The 17,173-nt window shown below is 39.3% G+C and overlaps 1 protein-coding gene across 6 annotated transcripts in view; it reads left to right on the top strand.

Annotated features, from left to right (window-relative positions):
- CDON (cell adhesion associated, oncogene regulated) overlaps positions 1-17,173 on the top strand; it is a 103,202-nt gene that overhangs the window by 50,496 nt on the left and 35,533 nt on the right. For all 6 annotated transcript variants that reach the window (XM_059930103.1, XM_059930104.1, XM_059930106.1 and 3 more), the window contains 5 exons: positions 2,945-3,298; positions 8,392-8,681; positions 10,285-10,459; positions 12,901-13,029; positions 16,344-16,547. In XM_059930103.1, coding sequence (XP_059786086.1) covers positions 2,945-3,298; positions 8,392-8,681; positions 10,285-10,459; positions 12,901-13,029; positions 16,344-16,547 — 1,152 coding nt within the window. The remainder of the gene's footprint in view (positions 1-2,944; positions 3,299-8,391; positions 8,682-10,284; positions 10,460-12,900; positions 13,030-16,343; positions 16,548-17,173) is intronic.

Here is a 17,173-nt window from a genome sequence, read left to right on the forward strand (position 1 = left end):
AAGAATCAGGATGATAGAGACCAATTCTCTGAACTTGGTGCAATTAATTTAGATGTTAATAATAAAAAATAATTTTTAAATGGCATGTATTTGGAAACTTAGAATTATAGGTCTCAATAGCTGGGTCAAAAAAATCATAATGGAAATTTAAAATTCTTTCAATGATAATGAGTGTCAAATTGTGTGGGATATAGGAAAAAGGAACATAGAATTTATAGCCTTAAATGCTTATAAAAGAAAGCTAGTAAAACTGAAAATTAGTGAACTAAGTAAAATAACAGAATAGATTTAAAGAATACAGAAGAAAGGAGATAATAAAGATATGGGCAGAAATCAATTAAATAGAAAATGAAGATAAAATAGGATCAGTAAAGATAAAGTTTAACTAAGGAGTTATCCCAGTAATCAATCAGAAAATTTAAAGTATTATTCATCCTATTTAATGAATAAAGGAGAAAAACAACATGATTATCTCCATAGAAGCAAAAAAACATCTGACATAATTCAGTATCCATGATAGACACTCTTAGGAAAACAGAAATAGAAGGAACTTTCTTAACTTGATAAAGAGTATCTAACGAAAACTCACCGGAAACATTACTTTTAATGGCGAAATGTTTAAGCATTCCCTTTAAAATCTCTTTTAGTTGTCATCATAGCGGAGATTCTAATCAGTACAGAATGACAAGAAAAAGAAATGAAAGATGTAAGGATAAGAGAGAAAGAAAACTCAATCGTTATTCATTCACAGCTGCTATGGTTGTCAATATAGAGAATCCTCAATAGTTTGATGGCAAATTGTTAGAAATAATAAAACTTTTAGCAAGGTGGCTGGATAAATACCAATAAACAAGAATGTTGCCTTTCTATGTACGAGTGTATTAGCCAGGTTTCTCTAGAGAAACAAAACACAAGAGGATATATAACATACACATAGGAGGAGATTTATTATGGAAACTGGCTCTCACAGTTATGGAGGACAAGTCTGCCATCTACATACTGGAGAAGGAGGGAAGCCAATGATGCAATTGAGCTGTGGGAGGAGGAGTGACGGTATAAGTCTCAACCTAAGTCCAAAAGCCAGAGGTCCAGGAGCACTGATGTCCAGTGTCCTAGGGCAGAAGAAGGATGGCTCAGCTCATAGAGAGAATTCGCCCTTCCTCTGCATTTTTGTTCTACTGAGGCCCTCAACGGATTGCGTGGTGCCCACCCACATTGGGGAGGGCCATCTGCTATACTCACTTTACCAATTCAGATGCTAATTTCTTCTGGAAACATGCTCACAAACACAGCTAGTTATCTGGGCATCCCTTAGCGCAGTCAAGCTGACACATAAAATTAACCATTACAACTAGCAACAGACGTAATTTAAAAGACACTCTGAAAGAAGGAGAACAAGAAAGTGGGGACCTTGCTTTACCAGATATTAGAACATACACAAAAATCTATAGTAATTAAGACAGTGTTGTATTATTGGTGCAGGAACAGACAAATAGACTCTTGGAACAAGACAGAGACCACCAAAAAGGATTTGCACTAAGGATTTGACTTAGGTGGCATTGCAGATCACCAAGGGGAGGATATCCATTTCAAGATTTGATGTAGGATAATTGGTTATCAAAATGGAGAAGAAGAAATTAAATCTCTAACTCACACTGTACACAAAGACAAATTTCCAGTGGATTAAAGACCTGTATATGAAAGGCAAAATGGCAAAGTTTTTGAAGAAAATATAGAAGAATATCTATATGATATGGGTAAAACTTTTCAACAAGACATTTTAGGCTAATTTTTAAGAAAAGATTGGTATGACTACATTAAAATTAAAGCATCCTTATTATTTAAAGATACCATTAAAAATGAAAAGAAAAGCAATAAACTGAGAGAAGATACTAGTAACATATGTAACTAACAAAAGAGCAGTATCTAGTACTTACAAAGAATTCAGAACCACTACAAAAAGGATAAAGGATCCAATAGAAAAATGGACAAAATGCACTTGACAGAGGAGGAAAAATGAGTGGCAGATAAATATGTGAAAAGATAGTCAACCTCATTAGTACTGAGGGAAATGCAGGTTACGACCCATGAAAGCATTTTACACTTCTTAGATGAGTAAAAATTCAGAAATCTGATCATTGTTGATAGACTTCATCAAACACAGGAAGTAAGACTGGAAAAGGAGAAAGATGTGCTGGAGAAAATGTCATTTGTAATCGATATTCCATTGTGAGATCACTTAAAAATACCCCCAAAAAAATACCTGGGACCAAAAGGAAAGAGTTGGTGCCACTTGTTTAGAAACAAAAATTTGTTCATGTATTTGGTCAGAAATATGTTTGTCAACTGTAATTCAGAACAGGTTTTTCTCCCAGGATTTTTGTAATCAGATTTTTGCACCCTGGAATTGACTATCTTTTTGAAGGACTATTATTTAGTTTTATACTTCTTTACACCTTTTTCATGTTAAAGTCTGAGGTTTTGGCTTCACATGTTCTGTATTTACAGTGGTCAGATGCAGAGGATGCAAATTGGAAAACTCTCTATGGATTCCTTTATATACATTCCTTTCTTTCTGAAGGACAGGCAACCTACGTGGGAAATGTCTAGGAGCCCACACGATGAAAAATTCTACTTTTTATTGACTGCTTTACTTGGTGAAAGTTGAGAAGCGAACTAACAAGGAAGGAGATATCTTTGTTCTAATCATTACTATTATCATTACTACTTGCTAATGACATTGCAAACACTGTTACTTCAGTGAATGGACATGTTCACCACACTGTTCTGCATGTAAAACACTGTTTAGAAACACACATATAAAAGATGTTTCTAAGACAGCTACTTGCGCACGACACAACATTTACGTAATAGGAAGAAATTATTTTGCATTGTAGATACTATAATGTTCTTAATTTGTGTGAATTACTTTTTTTTTTAACAGACAGTGGACTCAAGCCTGTTATAATTACAGCACCAGCAAGTGCAGAGGTGGCCTCTGGAGGCTCCGTGACTTTGTCCTGCAATGCCACCGGGGTGCCGGTTCCAGCCATTCGTTGGTACGACAGGCATGGATTGATAACCAGCCATTTGTCTCAAGTTCTTAGATCTAAATCCCGAAAACCACACTTATCAAGACCTGGGGGTTCTGACCTGGAGCCTGTGTACTTCATCATGTCCCAGGCTGGCTCAAGCTCTCTATATATTCAGGCTGTTACTCGGGAACACGCTGGGAAGTACACCTGCGAAGCTGCAAACGCACACGGCACTGCACAGTCGGAAGCTGTCCTCACTGTTGGTGAGTTGTCATTAGTACCTTTTCCCAGGTGAATGGTTTCCTTTGATAGTAGGGGATAAAGTGATTTGAAGTAGATTTTAATGAGTCTAGCAACCTCTAAATATATATGTATTTACCAACAACAGTGAAATGTAGAATTGCATTTTTTGGTATCTGGCCTTATGCGAACCAGATGAACTTTGGTCTCCACTTCTGGTGGGTTTGTTAAGCTTGTAGTTGTCCTATAGGACACTTTCATTTGGGAGCAAGCCCAAGGTACGACCTCTTTGGGGAATTAATGCTTTTGGTTTTCTAAGCTGATAATATCGTTGCAGATATTTTCAGGTGGGCCCTTAGTAAGGGTAGTATTCAGTCTAAAGAGTTGGCTTTTATTGGGAATGTTGAGTCACGTGTACTGTCAAACAACACCCATCTGTATATTTGCCTCAACCTTATTCAAAGTTATTGTTCTAATAGGGTGTATAATATAATATTCTTTATATTTTACTGATCTTGGGTGATGATGACTTAATTTGGAGTACTGGTATATAGAATATCAGTATTATTCAAATTAATTCAAATTTGACTTAATCCACATTCAAATCTTATATCAGTGGGCATTGGTGAGGGTGCCCTACTCATAGGGCTGGTGTGAGGATTCAAGGAGTCTGTACCTGTAAAGTGCTTAGAATGATGTCTGGAAGTAGAATGCCTTCAATAAATACTACGTATTAGGTTACAATTATTACTATCTAATTATTATTAAATTATGATTATCCCTTCTGGTAGTGTTTAGGGAAGAAGAAATAGTTACTGATATTAGTAGACCTCAATAATCCTCAAATAAAGAAGGTAGTTAAGTGTTGCATAAATTTATACACACATATGGATGTGTATATGTATGTGTACGTGTGTGTGTTTATATATCTGTTCTGCTAAGCAAAAATAGGAGTGGCTCTGCTCAATATTGTTAGCTGTAAGACAGCTGTCATGCAGGCACTGCTTGGGTGTCATTTGGCTGAAGTGATTTTCTTTTAAATTTTTTATTTTTTAAAATGTATTTATTTATTTGGCTGTGTCGGGTCTTAGTTGCGGCATGCGGGATCTTTCGTTGTGGCATGCGGGCTCTTCTTTGCCGCACGTGGGCTGCTCTCTATTTGTGGTGGGCAGGCTCCAGAACGCATGGGCTCGGCAGGTGCGGCGCGCAGCCTCAGTTGCCCCGCGCCATGTGGGATCTTAGTTTTCCGAACAGGGATCGAACCTGCGTCCCCTGCATTGGAGGGCAGATTCTTAACCACTGGACCCCCAGGGAAGTCCCTGAAGTGATTATTTTATGTAAATAAAGGGTAAAGGGAGCCATAGACATCACAGTCATAGCTGATGGAACTAGGTAAGTATCTAGTTGTCTAACTGCCTCACTTTATTTTTATTTTATTTAATTAATTAATTAATTTATTTATTTATTTGGCTGTGTTGGGTCTTCATTTCTGTGCGAGGGCTTTCTCTAGTTGCGGCAAGCGGGGGCCACTCTTCATCGCGGTGCGCGGGCTTTTCACTGTCGCGGCCTCTCTTTTTGCGGGGCACAGGCTCCAGACGCGCAGGCTCAGTAGTTGTGGCTCACGGGCCTAGTTGCTCCGCGGCATGTGGGATCCTCCCAGACCAGGGCTCGAACCTGTGTCCCCTGCATGGACAGGCAGATTCTCAACCACTGCGCCACCAGGGAAGCCCCTCACTTTAAATATGAGAAATCTGAAGCCCTTAGAAGATACGTAACTTGTTTAGATTAGATCTTTCTAGATCTTTAAGATCCCCCTCACTCCCAGGATTTTATGTCTTGATAAATACCTTTTTTTGTGTATAGTAACCCCATGAGCTACATCCTACCTGAGTGGTCCTTCTTTGCTTCTTTTACATGCTCTATAGTAATTACTGAAGTCTAGCTGAGTGTATTAAAGCGCAGAACAGCAGGTAACAACCCACTTCTTCCCATGGGAATCTGAGCTTATTATTAAATTCTAGCATGCTGGCAGCCTTTACTTTATTTGCTATGAAGTGGGGAGTAAGCAAGATGACTCTCTCCCCCATCTTTTTTTCTTTCCAGAGACCTTGGGTTTTTGAGGTCCTGGATGTACAAATATTTGTAGAGTGAGTTGTAACTTTTCAAAACTATAATGGGAGTTGGCCTGGGGTCCTAAGTAGTTTAGGGTGGGGTTGCTGGTTTGAGTGGTCACAGTGGGAACAACTTTGGCAGATCTGGTTCCGTTCCCTGTTGAACTGGTTTCAACTCAGAGTCATTAATTCATAGACATTACCATAGTTATAGTACTTAGAAAGCCAGAGTTTTATCAATCTGTTTTCCAATTCAAAAAAACATTCTACCTTAAAAAATGCTAGATGTCTCTTCTGACCATTTCACAGAGTCATTTTGAAGATAAATTGAGATGGTGTATGTGAAGAACCTTTGGAAAGTACTGTGAAGGCCTTATGAATTGTATCTAGTATCTGTGAGTGCTCAAATTCTGTTATTGAGAATAGTAGAAGAAAATTAATTGAATCCCCTTTTCGATAAAAGTTATGGAAAAGTCTCATTGCAGCCTGAACACAAGTGGAATTTTGATACTCCTGCAGTAGACACAGGCTGTAGCATAACATTTTTTCTCATGCCTCTGTATAAACTGAGGCGTGTGGTATTCAAACTCTTCTACAGCCAAATACCACTTCCCAGTGGTGACCTGCCCAGAGGATCCATGAAACACTAATGATAAAAAGGTCCTTCTCCACTGCCCTAAGCCACAGCTAATTGCCTCTACTTGCTAGAGTCCACCTCTGCATTAACAGGCTCTCGACCACACCCTTCACATCCAGCCCACATTCTGACTCACTAGATAAACACGACTGTTCCAGGAGCAATATTTGGAAGCTGTCTCAGCGAACTTAATTAGTTTTCTTCTATATTATTTTCCCACTAGCTTCTTGTTTTCTTTGATGGAGGATGCTTCTGGGACACCTTTTCTCTCTTTTAAACAAACAGAGAACCAGAGAACCGACCTTCCACTGTTAGTCCTGTTTTTTGGTCAGTTCTCTATGAAACTGCAGTAGTTCTCCTGATACACTCCCACCTTTCACCAGGAATCTGACTTCATTGTGGAAAAGAAACTCTGCCGTTGTTTCCTCAGCTCCCTTCCTCCACAAAAGTAGGAGACTTTTCATTGCCCGTATTAATAGTGCTTTGGAGGAACTAGGCTGTCAACCCTCGGGTTTTATTGTGCTGGCAGTTTATTTGTTTTCATAAATTGCTCTCTCATTTTTTCACTGCAGCACCTCTAACATTCTCCTGCCAGCTGTTGTCACTTAATCTCTCAGAACCCGACTTTCTTCATCTGTAAAGTGGGTATATTACCATCTACCTAAGAATGTTGTTTTGAGAATTAAATGGGATGATGGTTATTAAGTGTCTGGCACAATGCGTGGCACATAATATGTGATCTGTAATTCATTTTGGGTGTAGGTGACCAATTTATTTTTTTTCAGCACAAATAGATTATTTTTACCTTCCTGTATAGATTCTGTATGCTCATTGTAATAAGTATTAAAGCTGTCTGCCTGTTTTATCTTTAGATTGGCAAATTCTTTTTTTTAATTTATTTTATTGAAGGATAGTCAATTTACAATGTTATGTTAATTTCCACTGTACAGCAAAGTGATTCGGTTACACATATACATTCTTTTTCATCTTCTTTTGCATCATGATTTATCACAGGATATTGAATGTAGTTCCCTGTGCCATACAGTAGGGCCTTGTTGTGTATCCATCCTACGTATACTAGTTTGCGTCTGCTGATCCCAAACTCCCAATCCTTCCCTCCCCCACCCCGGTCCCCCTTGGCAACCACAGGTCTGTTCTCTATATCTGTGAGTCCGTTTCTGTGGCGTAGATGAGCTCATTTGCATCGTATTTTAGATTCCACATGTAAGTGATATCATATGGTATTTATCTCTTTCTGACTTATTTCACTTAGTATGATATAGATTGGCAATTTCTTAAGCCAACCTTGTGTTCTATCCACAAAGAGGGCTCATTTGGAAACAAGTAAATTCGTCCTTTATCTTTGCTAGTCTTGCTTCATTTCTTCCCTCTTCTTGCCTGTGGCTTGTCTTACGTGTGTAGGGTAGGTATTTAGTTATCTGTTGTTGTATAACTACCCCCAAAGGTGAACAACTTAAAACAACAGCTCCTTTATTACCTGACAATTCTGTGGGTTAACTAGATGCAGCTGGGCGGTTCTGCAGGCCTTACTTGGAGTCTCTTAGCCCCTTGTAATCAGAGGCACCTGGGACTGGAACAGTCAAAGTGGCTTCACTCACACGTGTGGCATCTTTGTAAGGGCTGGACCCCACCCACATCCCCTGCCTCTCCCTCTCTCCCCCCTCCCCCTCTCCCCCCTCCCCCTCTCCCTCCCCCCCATCACCGCTCTCCACGGCTAGCTTGGACATCTATCTGTATGTGGCAGCACTGCAGTAGGGGTGCCAGGCCTTCTTAAGGCTTAAGCCTGGAAGAGCGCAGCCTCTCTTGGGCCTGGCGTCGGTTAAAACGAGTCACAGGGCAGCCCGGATTCAGCGTGGGAGGGGACTGCTCAAGGGTGTGAACATTGAGATATCTTTGGAGACTAGCTACCCAGTAGGTAATAGCCTGACTCTTGACCTTTTCTTTACTATTTATTTTACTTTGTTCCCAAGGGAATGCATTACTCATTGTGTTTCATTTACCAACTAGAGTTAAAAGTTGTTCTCCAACTTAAAATCTTCTGAGGTTACACTAGCAAATTGCTGTTGTAAAAGAGGGAATACTGGTGTCGAGCAAGGAAGAATGGCATCCTTTCAGCTACTAAACTCCTGCATCATAGAACTGATTTTTCAGACAATTAATTTGCTCCTTCATGAATGAGAGATGGCTACTGGAGATTAGATGTTTCCATGAATCATAAATTGAAATGTTACCTACTTTAACTTCTAGGGCTCAAACTGTGTTGACAGTGTGTTAGATCACTGTATGAGAGACCCTGAAATAATGAATTTCTTCAATCTCCTCTTTTTCTTTCTCCGTTTCTCTGCAGTTCCTTTTGAAACAAATATAAAAGCAGAAATAGTCACACCTTCTGATCCCACTCAGAATGATAAAAGTGATGGTTCAGAAACTGGACTATTGAGCTCATTTCCGTTGAAGGAACATTCCAGTGCTACAGAATCGTCATCAGAGAAAAATGCTAGTGGTACCTCTGTCCCCGATGCCCCCATCATTCTGAGCCCCCCACAGACGCACACACCAGATACGTACAACCTGGTCTGGAGGGCGGGGAAGGATGGCGGGCTGCCCATCAATGCGTATTTTGTGAAGTATCGAAAGGTAATGTCTTCTCATTTATCATCTTTTCCTTCTCACACCTTCACATCCTGTGTATAACACATGCTTATTATCTTTCACATTTGTGGAGTGGCAGGAAACAGGAGTGTCCCAGAATGATGAGTTTGGGAGAGAAATGCCAGCAATCATGCTGGATTTACCAGTCTTATAAAAGCAGTAAGAATGAAGTACAAATAATTTCCCCTCAAACTGGGATTCTAAGAACCCAGTAACTTCTAGACATTTTTAATCAAATATTTTAACCCCTTGGGTATAAAGTTCTATAAACCAATTTTTAAAAAGTAATTCCTTCCCTCTCTGAGATGGCAGAATGAAGTTTATTTAGTAAAAAAGCAGTTTCTTATTAGAAACAACTGTTTGAACAAAGTTGTCCCTTATAATCTCTGACAAATGTTTTCATTTCAAGTTCTCTTAATTGTATTAAAACCTTACATTGTTTGGTCATTTATTATGGTAAACCTTGATTGTCTCAGTTGATTTTTCAGATGATGTTTTTCATCCACAGGCTTCTATTAAAGCAAAATGAAAAAAAATCTCCCCTCTTTGTTTAATGAGACTGTAAATGAAATGGGAGGAGATGCACTTGTATTTAAAATAATTTCCTATGTTCAAGACATTTTGGTATCCATCATTTAACAGTAATATTTTTTCTTTAGGTATTTTTTTATTGAAGTATAGTTGATTTACGATGTTGTGTTAATTACTGCTATACAGCAAAGTGATTCAGTTATACCTATATATACATTCTTTTTTTCATATTCTTTTCCGTTACGGCTTATCACAGGATATTGGATATAGTTCCCTGTGCTCTACAGTAGGACCTTGTTGTTTATCCATCCTGTATATAAAAGCTTACATCTGCTAACCCCAGCCTCCCACTCCATCCCTCCCCTTACAGTAATATTTTTAATATCTGGAAAAATTAACATGGTGATATTTGAGAGTTTATTCACTGTTTGTAACCTGATGATTCTAGATGCGGATAGTTTCACTGGTATTCTTATCCACGTGAAACCTCCCATGTAATGTTGGCTCTTGGTTCCATTAATCAAGACCCAACGGATTGGATCTCTTTCTGTTTCCTCGAGCTCACATTGAACAGTGTCAAGACATGAAGCAAGACTGCTGGAAATATATAATGCATAATTATATAATTTATACACGTATAGACATACATAATATATATTTTGATTTATCATATATTATGCATAGCATATATTATCATTAATACATGTTATTGTATACTTATTTAATTCTCCCATTAGCCCAGTAAGAAAGGAGCATTGTTTCCATTACAAGAAAAGGAAACAAACTGGGTGACCAAATAACTTGCTTGAGGCCGTAAGTTAGTGGCAGCTAACGGAGCAGGAGTCTTTTCACAGTGAGAATCCCTAAGTTCTTGCTATAGGTCTCCTTCTATTTCTTAATGTGAAGAGGTGTTACATCTCTTTCACTTTCGATAGTGTATTACTTCCCAAAATTCATCTGGAATTGAATGACTTCTAGTTTTTATCCAGTTGGAATGGAAGATTCTTCTGCCCTGTATCTCCTTTTTTAAAAAAATGCCTTATTTTCCCTCGAGTAGCTGGAAGATGGTGTTGGCGTGGTGGGAAGATGGCACACAGTTCGAGTCCCAGGAAGTGAAAATGAGCTCCATTTAACGGAACTGGAGCCATCGAGTCTCTACGAAGTTTTGATGGTGGCAAGGAGTGCAGCAGGTGAAGGACAGCCTGCCATGCTCACCTTCCGAACCAGCAAAGGTGAATATAATCTTCCTTAAGTGGAAGGAGTTGGCTGTCTTGATGTCACTTTAATAATGAGTGTCTTTTGGGGTAGTAGAGATTCTTGTTTATAAATTTACTAAATAAACCTTTTATACTAACTTTCGAGGCCACATTTGGATGGTTGTATTCTTCTATTCCATCCAGTATTTCACAGATATTTTTGAGGGCTTGTTATAGGTAAGACAGTAGGGTAGGTGATGCAGGGAAAATGAAGATGATCAAGACAAGATCCATCCTAATGGAGCTTCTACTTTGTTAAGAAAGGTAACATATATACATAAATACCAACTCAAGGCAAAATTTCAGTTCAGCTAATATTTACTGAATGGCTTCTCTGTGCCAGGCAATAAACAAAATAGACAATACTCCTTTGCCCTCATGGAGCTTCCATTCTAGTTGGGAGAGATAAATTATAAGAACATTAGTAGGTGGTGAGTATTAACAAGAGAAATAAGGTATAGGTATAGTATAGGAAGTGTATGAGATAGCAGTTGTCACAATTTGAGCAGGTGGCCAGAGAACTCCTCAATGAGTAGTTGACAGCAGAGCAGAACTTAAAGGAGGTGCGTGAAAACCATGTGGGTATCTAGGGCAAGAACATCCCAGTAGAGAGGATAGCAAATGCAAAGGTCCTGGGGTGGGTGTACTTGGTGTGCCCTAGGAACACTGAGGGGCCATAGTGATGGGAGTAAAGTAAGTGGGGAGGGGAGAACGCTCAGGGACATGGCAGAGTGGCCAAAGCACTAAGTACGTTGTCCACCCTGCAAGGACACTGACTTTGACCCTGAGTGAGCCCGAAGCTTTGGAGGGTTTTGAGCAGATTTGTGACACAATCTGTTGTGTGTTTCAATGGGACATACTGGCTGTAGGGTAAGGATAGACTGGAGGAGGGCAAGGGAATAGGGAGAGAAACCAGATCTGACAAGGACTAGGAAAGACTTACAGAGAAGATGCCAGAGGATAGTCTTTCTGTGGGGTAGCTTGTGAGGGTAGCTTGATTGAAAAGATGCCATTGCAGGTTGGCCATAAATGAACAAAAAGACTTCAGTGAGCAGAGATGGGAATTGGGGAGAGGAGTATTCTCAGGGTGGCACAGTATTAAAAAGGAGTTCTGATGATTGAGAAGAAATTGTCTATTGGCTTTTGAAAAAGATCCTTTAGGACTTCCCTGCTGGTGCAGTGGTTAAGAATCCACCTGCCAATGCAGGGGACACAGATTCGAGCCCTGGTCCGGGAAGATCCCACATGCTGCGGAGCAACTAAGCCCGTGTGCCACAACTACTGAGCCCGCTTGCCACAACTACTGAAGCCCGCGCACCTAGAGCCTGTGCTGCACAACAAGAGAAGCCCCTACAATGAGAAGCCCACACACCGCAACAAAGAGTAGCCCCCACTCGCTGCAACTAGAGAAAGCCCACGCCCAGCAACAAAGACCAGTGCAACCAAAAATAAATAAATTAATTAATTAAAAAGAAAAAAAAAGAAAAAGACCCTTTCATCTAATTACTGAACCTGGCCTGAAAAATAATGAGTATTTCTTATTTGAAATGTATTTTGAGTTAACTTCCATAATTAGTCCTTAGTTGTTTATAAAGTCTGACCTACAAATACTGAATAGTAAGCATGTATTTCAGTTTTAAAACAATCATCCAATTTTACTTTTTGCCTCTTGAAATTTTAAAACTTAACATGACAGCTTTCCCATGAAGAAGCTTAACAGAAGCTCTTAAATAATGAATTTTATGTGTCAGAATTAAGAAATATGTACAGTAAAAAGAAAAATGAGTGAATAGTTTGAAAACCTTCACTCTAGTCATTTGGCTTTTTCACTTGTGTCATTTTTTCTATGTGTAAATTAAAGCTAGCCTGGTGAAGAAAGACACATTTTAGTTATAGGTACTACAAAAAGCCAAAGTAATTTTTTTTTAATTTATTTATTTATTTTTGGCTGTGTTGGGTCTTCGTTTCTGTGCGAGGGCTTTCTCTAGTTGCGGCGAGCGGGGGCCACTCTTCATCGCGGTGCGCGGGCCTCTCTCTATCGCGGCCTCTCTTGCAGTGGAGCACAGGCTCCAGACGCGCAGGCTCAGTAATTGTGGCTCACGGGCCCAGTTGCTCCGCGGCATGTGGGATCTTCCCAGACCAGGGCTCGAACCCGTGTCCCCTGCATTGGCAGGCAGACTCTCAACCGCTGCACCACCAGGGAAGCCCCAAAGTAATTTTTAAAGTTAATTCCTCATATTAGCTAAGTAATTACAATGTAGGTTTTAAATTTAGACACTGTAACGATAAGTTTATATATTTATTAAGTTTATATATTTATATCTATATGCCAGGTGAGTTTCATAGTATCTTTTTTTACTTATATACAGATGCTTATATTATATTATATTATTATTATTGTTATTATACCTTTCTAGAGAAAACAACATCATCCAAAAACACCCAGGCCTCCTCTCCACCTGTCGGCATCCCTAAGCGCCCTGTTGTTTCAGAGGCTGTAGACAACTTTGGAGTGATACTCACAGATCCCTCCAGGCACAGTGGAGGTAAAGAGAAGACCCTTCATTTATTCATTTTGCTTGTTTTCACATGTAACTGACCTGTTTCAGATTATTTGGGGGGTGGAGTGGCACAGGCTGTTTGTTTACTATTCAGATTATATCCTACCATACAGCTCTTTTAGGTTCTATTTCAACCATTTTTTAAATGTCCTATATTCAGATCTTGGTAACCCAGTACCACGATTTGTATTTAAACTCAGATTCAAAATGTTATGATACTAAGTTTTTATAACTCACAAAAGGGATTTTTCTGTCTCCTCTCTGGCAAGGAAACCAAATTTACATTTGAACTCTGAACATCTGACTTTTTTAAAAAAAATGATTCGTCAGAATGTACGATGGTACCTAGAGTAAGATTTAGTTTTTTTATTGAATGAACTACGTGGCATACTCAGCATTATTGTTATATGTTAACGGTTTTTAGATGCCGTAGCAGTAGAATTTTCAAAAGACTTCTTTTTAGTACTTAATCACACATGAATTCTACTGTTACAACATAATGTGCTTTTCGTGATCTAGGAAAGGCTTAACATTTTATTGCTGAGCTCTAAGAATTTTCAAGCTTCTCTTCCCTATTTTTATAGTCTTCCATGCATTGGTTTCAGACAAAAGCAAGCCATAACATTTGAACACCCCTCTGGAGCACCTCTGCATCTTCAATATCATGAGCTGCTTTTTCTTGAGTCCTTTTACTTCTGAGGAACCTTTCCGCTTCCTTAAGCAGATATAGGAGTGTCAACTTCATAGGTATAAAACTGACATCGGAAGAACAAAAACCTTATGACTTAACACATTGTACTAAATGCTGGAGCAGCAGAGATGAAATAAATCTTGCCCTTGGAGAAGTTTACAGTATAATGGATGATACAGACAATTAAACCAATACCAATATAGTAGGGAAGACAGACAAATTAACCCATAACAGTGATTTTGATTCCACCCTTGGTGCTGTGAGGTCAGAAGAGAAATATCTGAATCACTCACTTGCTATGAAGGAGGCTCAGTGGTGATCAGAGGTGTCCTGAGCTAAGCCTCAAAGATAAGAATGTTGCCGCTGGATGAAGAAATAGGAGAAGCAGTTCTAGGCAGAGACCCCTCCTTGTGCAGAGACAGATGAATGACATGTTCTACTTCATTTAGAGATTCAGAGATCTTATTGAGCGTGTGACTGGTTGCTGTGTGAAGTGATGCGACAGTGGGGAGGTGGGCGGGTGCCGTATATGATGTACTTAAAAATTTAGTCTTTCCCCAGAAGCTATAAAGAAGCCTGAAGGATTTTAGAGACGGGACAGGAGGAGTGGCAACAGGTGAGGCTTAGAAATAAAGATAGTGGCAGTGTGAGTGGAGAAGGAGGACACAGGTGAGGGATAAAGGGAGTTGAATCTACACGGAATGAGAGGAAGAAATATGGTGACTTGGACTTGGGCAACTTGGACCCTTTATCAAGATAGGTAATAAGAATCTTCAGGTGGAGATTGTGGATTCTGTTCTGGAAATCACGAGTTTGGAGTTATCCAAGCAGAGATAACCATAAAGAAGTGATTTATTGAATCTTCCCAACAGCCCTGTGAGGAAGGTAGCATAACTATTTTACAAATCAGGAAACTGAGGCTCTCAAGGAGGTTATGCCGCTTGCCTAAGATCATCCAGAAAGATCATCATCATCCGCCATCCAGAAAGTGGCGGAACTGCTATTCACAGTCAGATATTTGAACGCCAGGAGCAGTATTCTTTCTTTTATCTCCTAACAGTCACACACGATTTCTTTTAGATATTGATGCTATTCTTCTCAGTAGAGATTTTCCCCTAATAACTTTCTTTTTCTATTTGGTCTGTGGTATTCTGTCTGATGAGTTTTAACCTCACGTGAATCAACATAGGAAGTTGTTTGGTTATCTGGTATTAAAAAAAAGACATTCACTAACACTTCTATTCATTCTGTTTCCATTGCTTTCTAACTTGAAAGGAATACAGTAAGTATCATGCCAAGTTGCCTGCTTTGAATATCTTCCTCTTTTTTATCCATTAAGCAGTTTATTTTTAAAATGCCACAGTTTTCTCCATGCAGGTACCACATGCAGCATTATCTTGTTCTTGTGTATTTGTAGTCAGATTGAAGAGGTGTTGAGACAGAGGGGTGTTTGCTTGAGGCCAGGCCCAGGCTGGACAGAGTCAGGGCTCCCTGAGTAATTCACCAGAGTCATGTAACCGTGGTCCAGAGTTGGTCCTCCTTGTTTTAGCTCTAGAAACTTGATTGTTAGCATGCCAAAGGATAGTTGATCTCTTGAGAACCAGCTCACTCTTACAAAATTCACAGGTGATTAATGTAAACTGAAATGGGCAGTTTAATGTAACTGTCATACAGACCAGATTGTTTCTATCTGCGTCTTTTCCTTTAGGAACCAAATGGGAAACCCGTTATAACCACGAGATTGCTTGGTCAGCAAGAAGTGTTAGGTACACGGTTTAAATGACTGATGAACTCCCTGCTGAGGTTTCCACCTGCCACAGAATCGAAACCGTCCCATTTGGGGACTAGGACATCCCCTCCCCTTGGCAGTGCTAACTGGAAACTGCCAGACATTAGCTCTCTGACCCCCTTTTTCTACAAGTTCATGTGCATGATCACGTGGATTATCAGTTTCCTGATAGCACTTGTCTCTTTACTTAACTGTGCCTCCTGCCTTCCTGCTTTCTCTCTTCCCATTTTTATTAGTATTGATATTATTGGTTAAGTTTTGTCCCTATTTACTGCTTGCAGTCTGTTTTTTGGAGTAGCATTCCTACAAAAGTAATAGCTACATTACTGATTATTGATAGGCTACAATAGTAATAGCTAATATAATAATCTGTAGATGGTTTGCTGAATATGTTTTCTGTAGCTTGGATGGGTAAAGAAAAACATTTAAGTAACACATCATTTTGAAAATTTCCTGTAAATTTTAACCACAGTCAGACTTGAAGCATCAAGTAATAATTACGTACTCACTGTCTTAGCCAGGAATCCAAGATAGCATGGTCATAATGATCATACTCATTAACTTTCAGTGTTTCAGAGCTAATTATCAAATTTATAAATTTTTTCACTCTTCCTTCCTTCCGTGCTGTACTTGGCGATTTCATTGCCCATTGGCTTTTAACAGAGGACAGGAGGGTAGTCATAATACTGTTAACTCTGGAAGGAAGTTTGGTGAAGAGCCATTAAGACAATGATGTTTGGGATTTATCCCTTGCAGTCGATTTGAGTCATTCTTGTCTCTGCTGCCGCGGGTTATTGAAATGAATGTTTCCATTTCCAGTCCCAGAGGCACCGGATCGGCCCACTATCTCCACTGCATCAGAGACGTCCGTCTATGTCACTTGGATTCCTCGGGCAAATGGGGGGTCTCCAATCACTGCCTTCAAGGTCGAATATAAACGGATGCGGACTAGCGATTGGCTGGTGGCAGCTGAAGACATTCCTCCTTCCAAACTTTCTGTGGAAGTGCGTAGTTTAGAGCCAGGTAGTGATATGCAAACATTTTCTTTTAAACCATCAGTGCTGACTTTAGATGCAAATTCTTAATAATCTCATATTCTTCTAATTGTTAAAGTAATATGAGCTTATTGTATAAAAATTTGAAAATAAAATATAAAAAGAGAATAGTCACCTGAAACCCACCCATCCAGAGATAACTATTGTTATATATTTTGTTGTATTTCTTTCTAGTCTTTTTTCCTTTCTAATACAAACCAGGATCGTGCCATAAATATTATCTTGTGACCCCTTTCCCCTATATTATATCATATGCATTTTCCAATATCATTAACAATTCTTCAGAAACTCAATTTTTAATAACTGTGTATCTACCAAGTAAGTACACCATGATTTTCTTAACCCATTCATCATTTCTGGGCTTTAGATTATTTCTAACTGCGAATAAATAGAAACAGTGTTGTGGTGACATCTTTGTGTGTGTGTGTGTGTGTGTGTCTGTTTTGCTGTGAATGAATATTTTAAGAGGAAAATTGCTTATTTGACTACAATCGATCTGATAACGCATCTCAGCATGGTTGGACCCGTTGCTTTATTTTATGAAGACGAGACACGCTGACACCTCTTTGTTCTGTAAGTTTTGTTTCAGCAGCA

The sequence above is a fragment of the Balaenoptera ricei genome, chromosome 8 (assembly GCF_028023285.1).
Source record: "Balaenoptera ricei isolate mBalRic1 chromosome 8, mBalRic1.hap2, whole genome shotgun sequence".
In the NCBI taxonomy this organism is placed as follows: domain Eukaryota; kingdom Metazoa; phylum Chordata; class Mammalia; order Artiodactyla; family Balaenopteridae; genus Balaenoptera; species Balaenoptera ricei.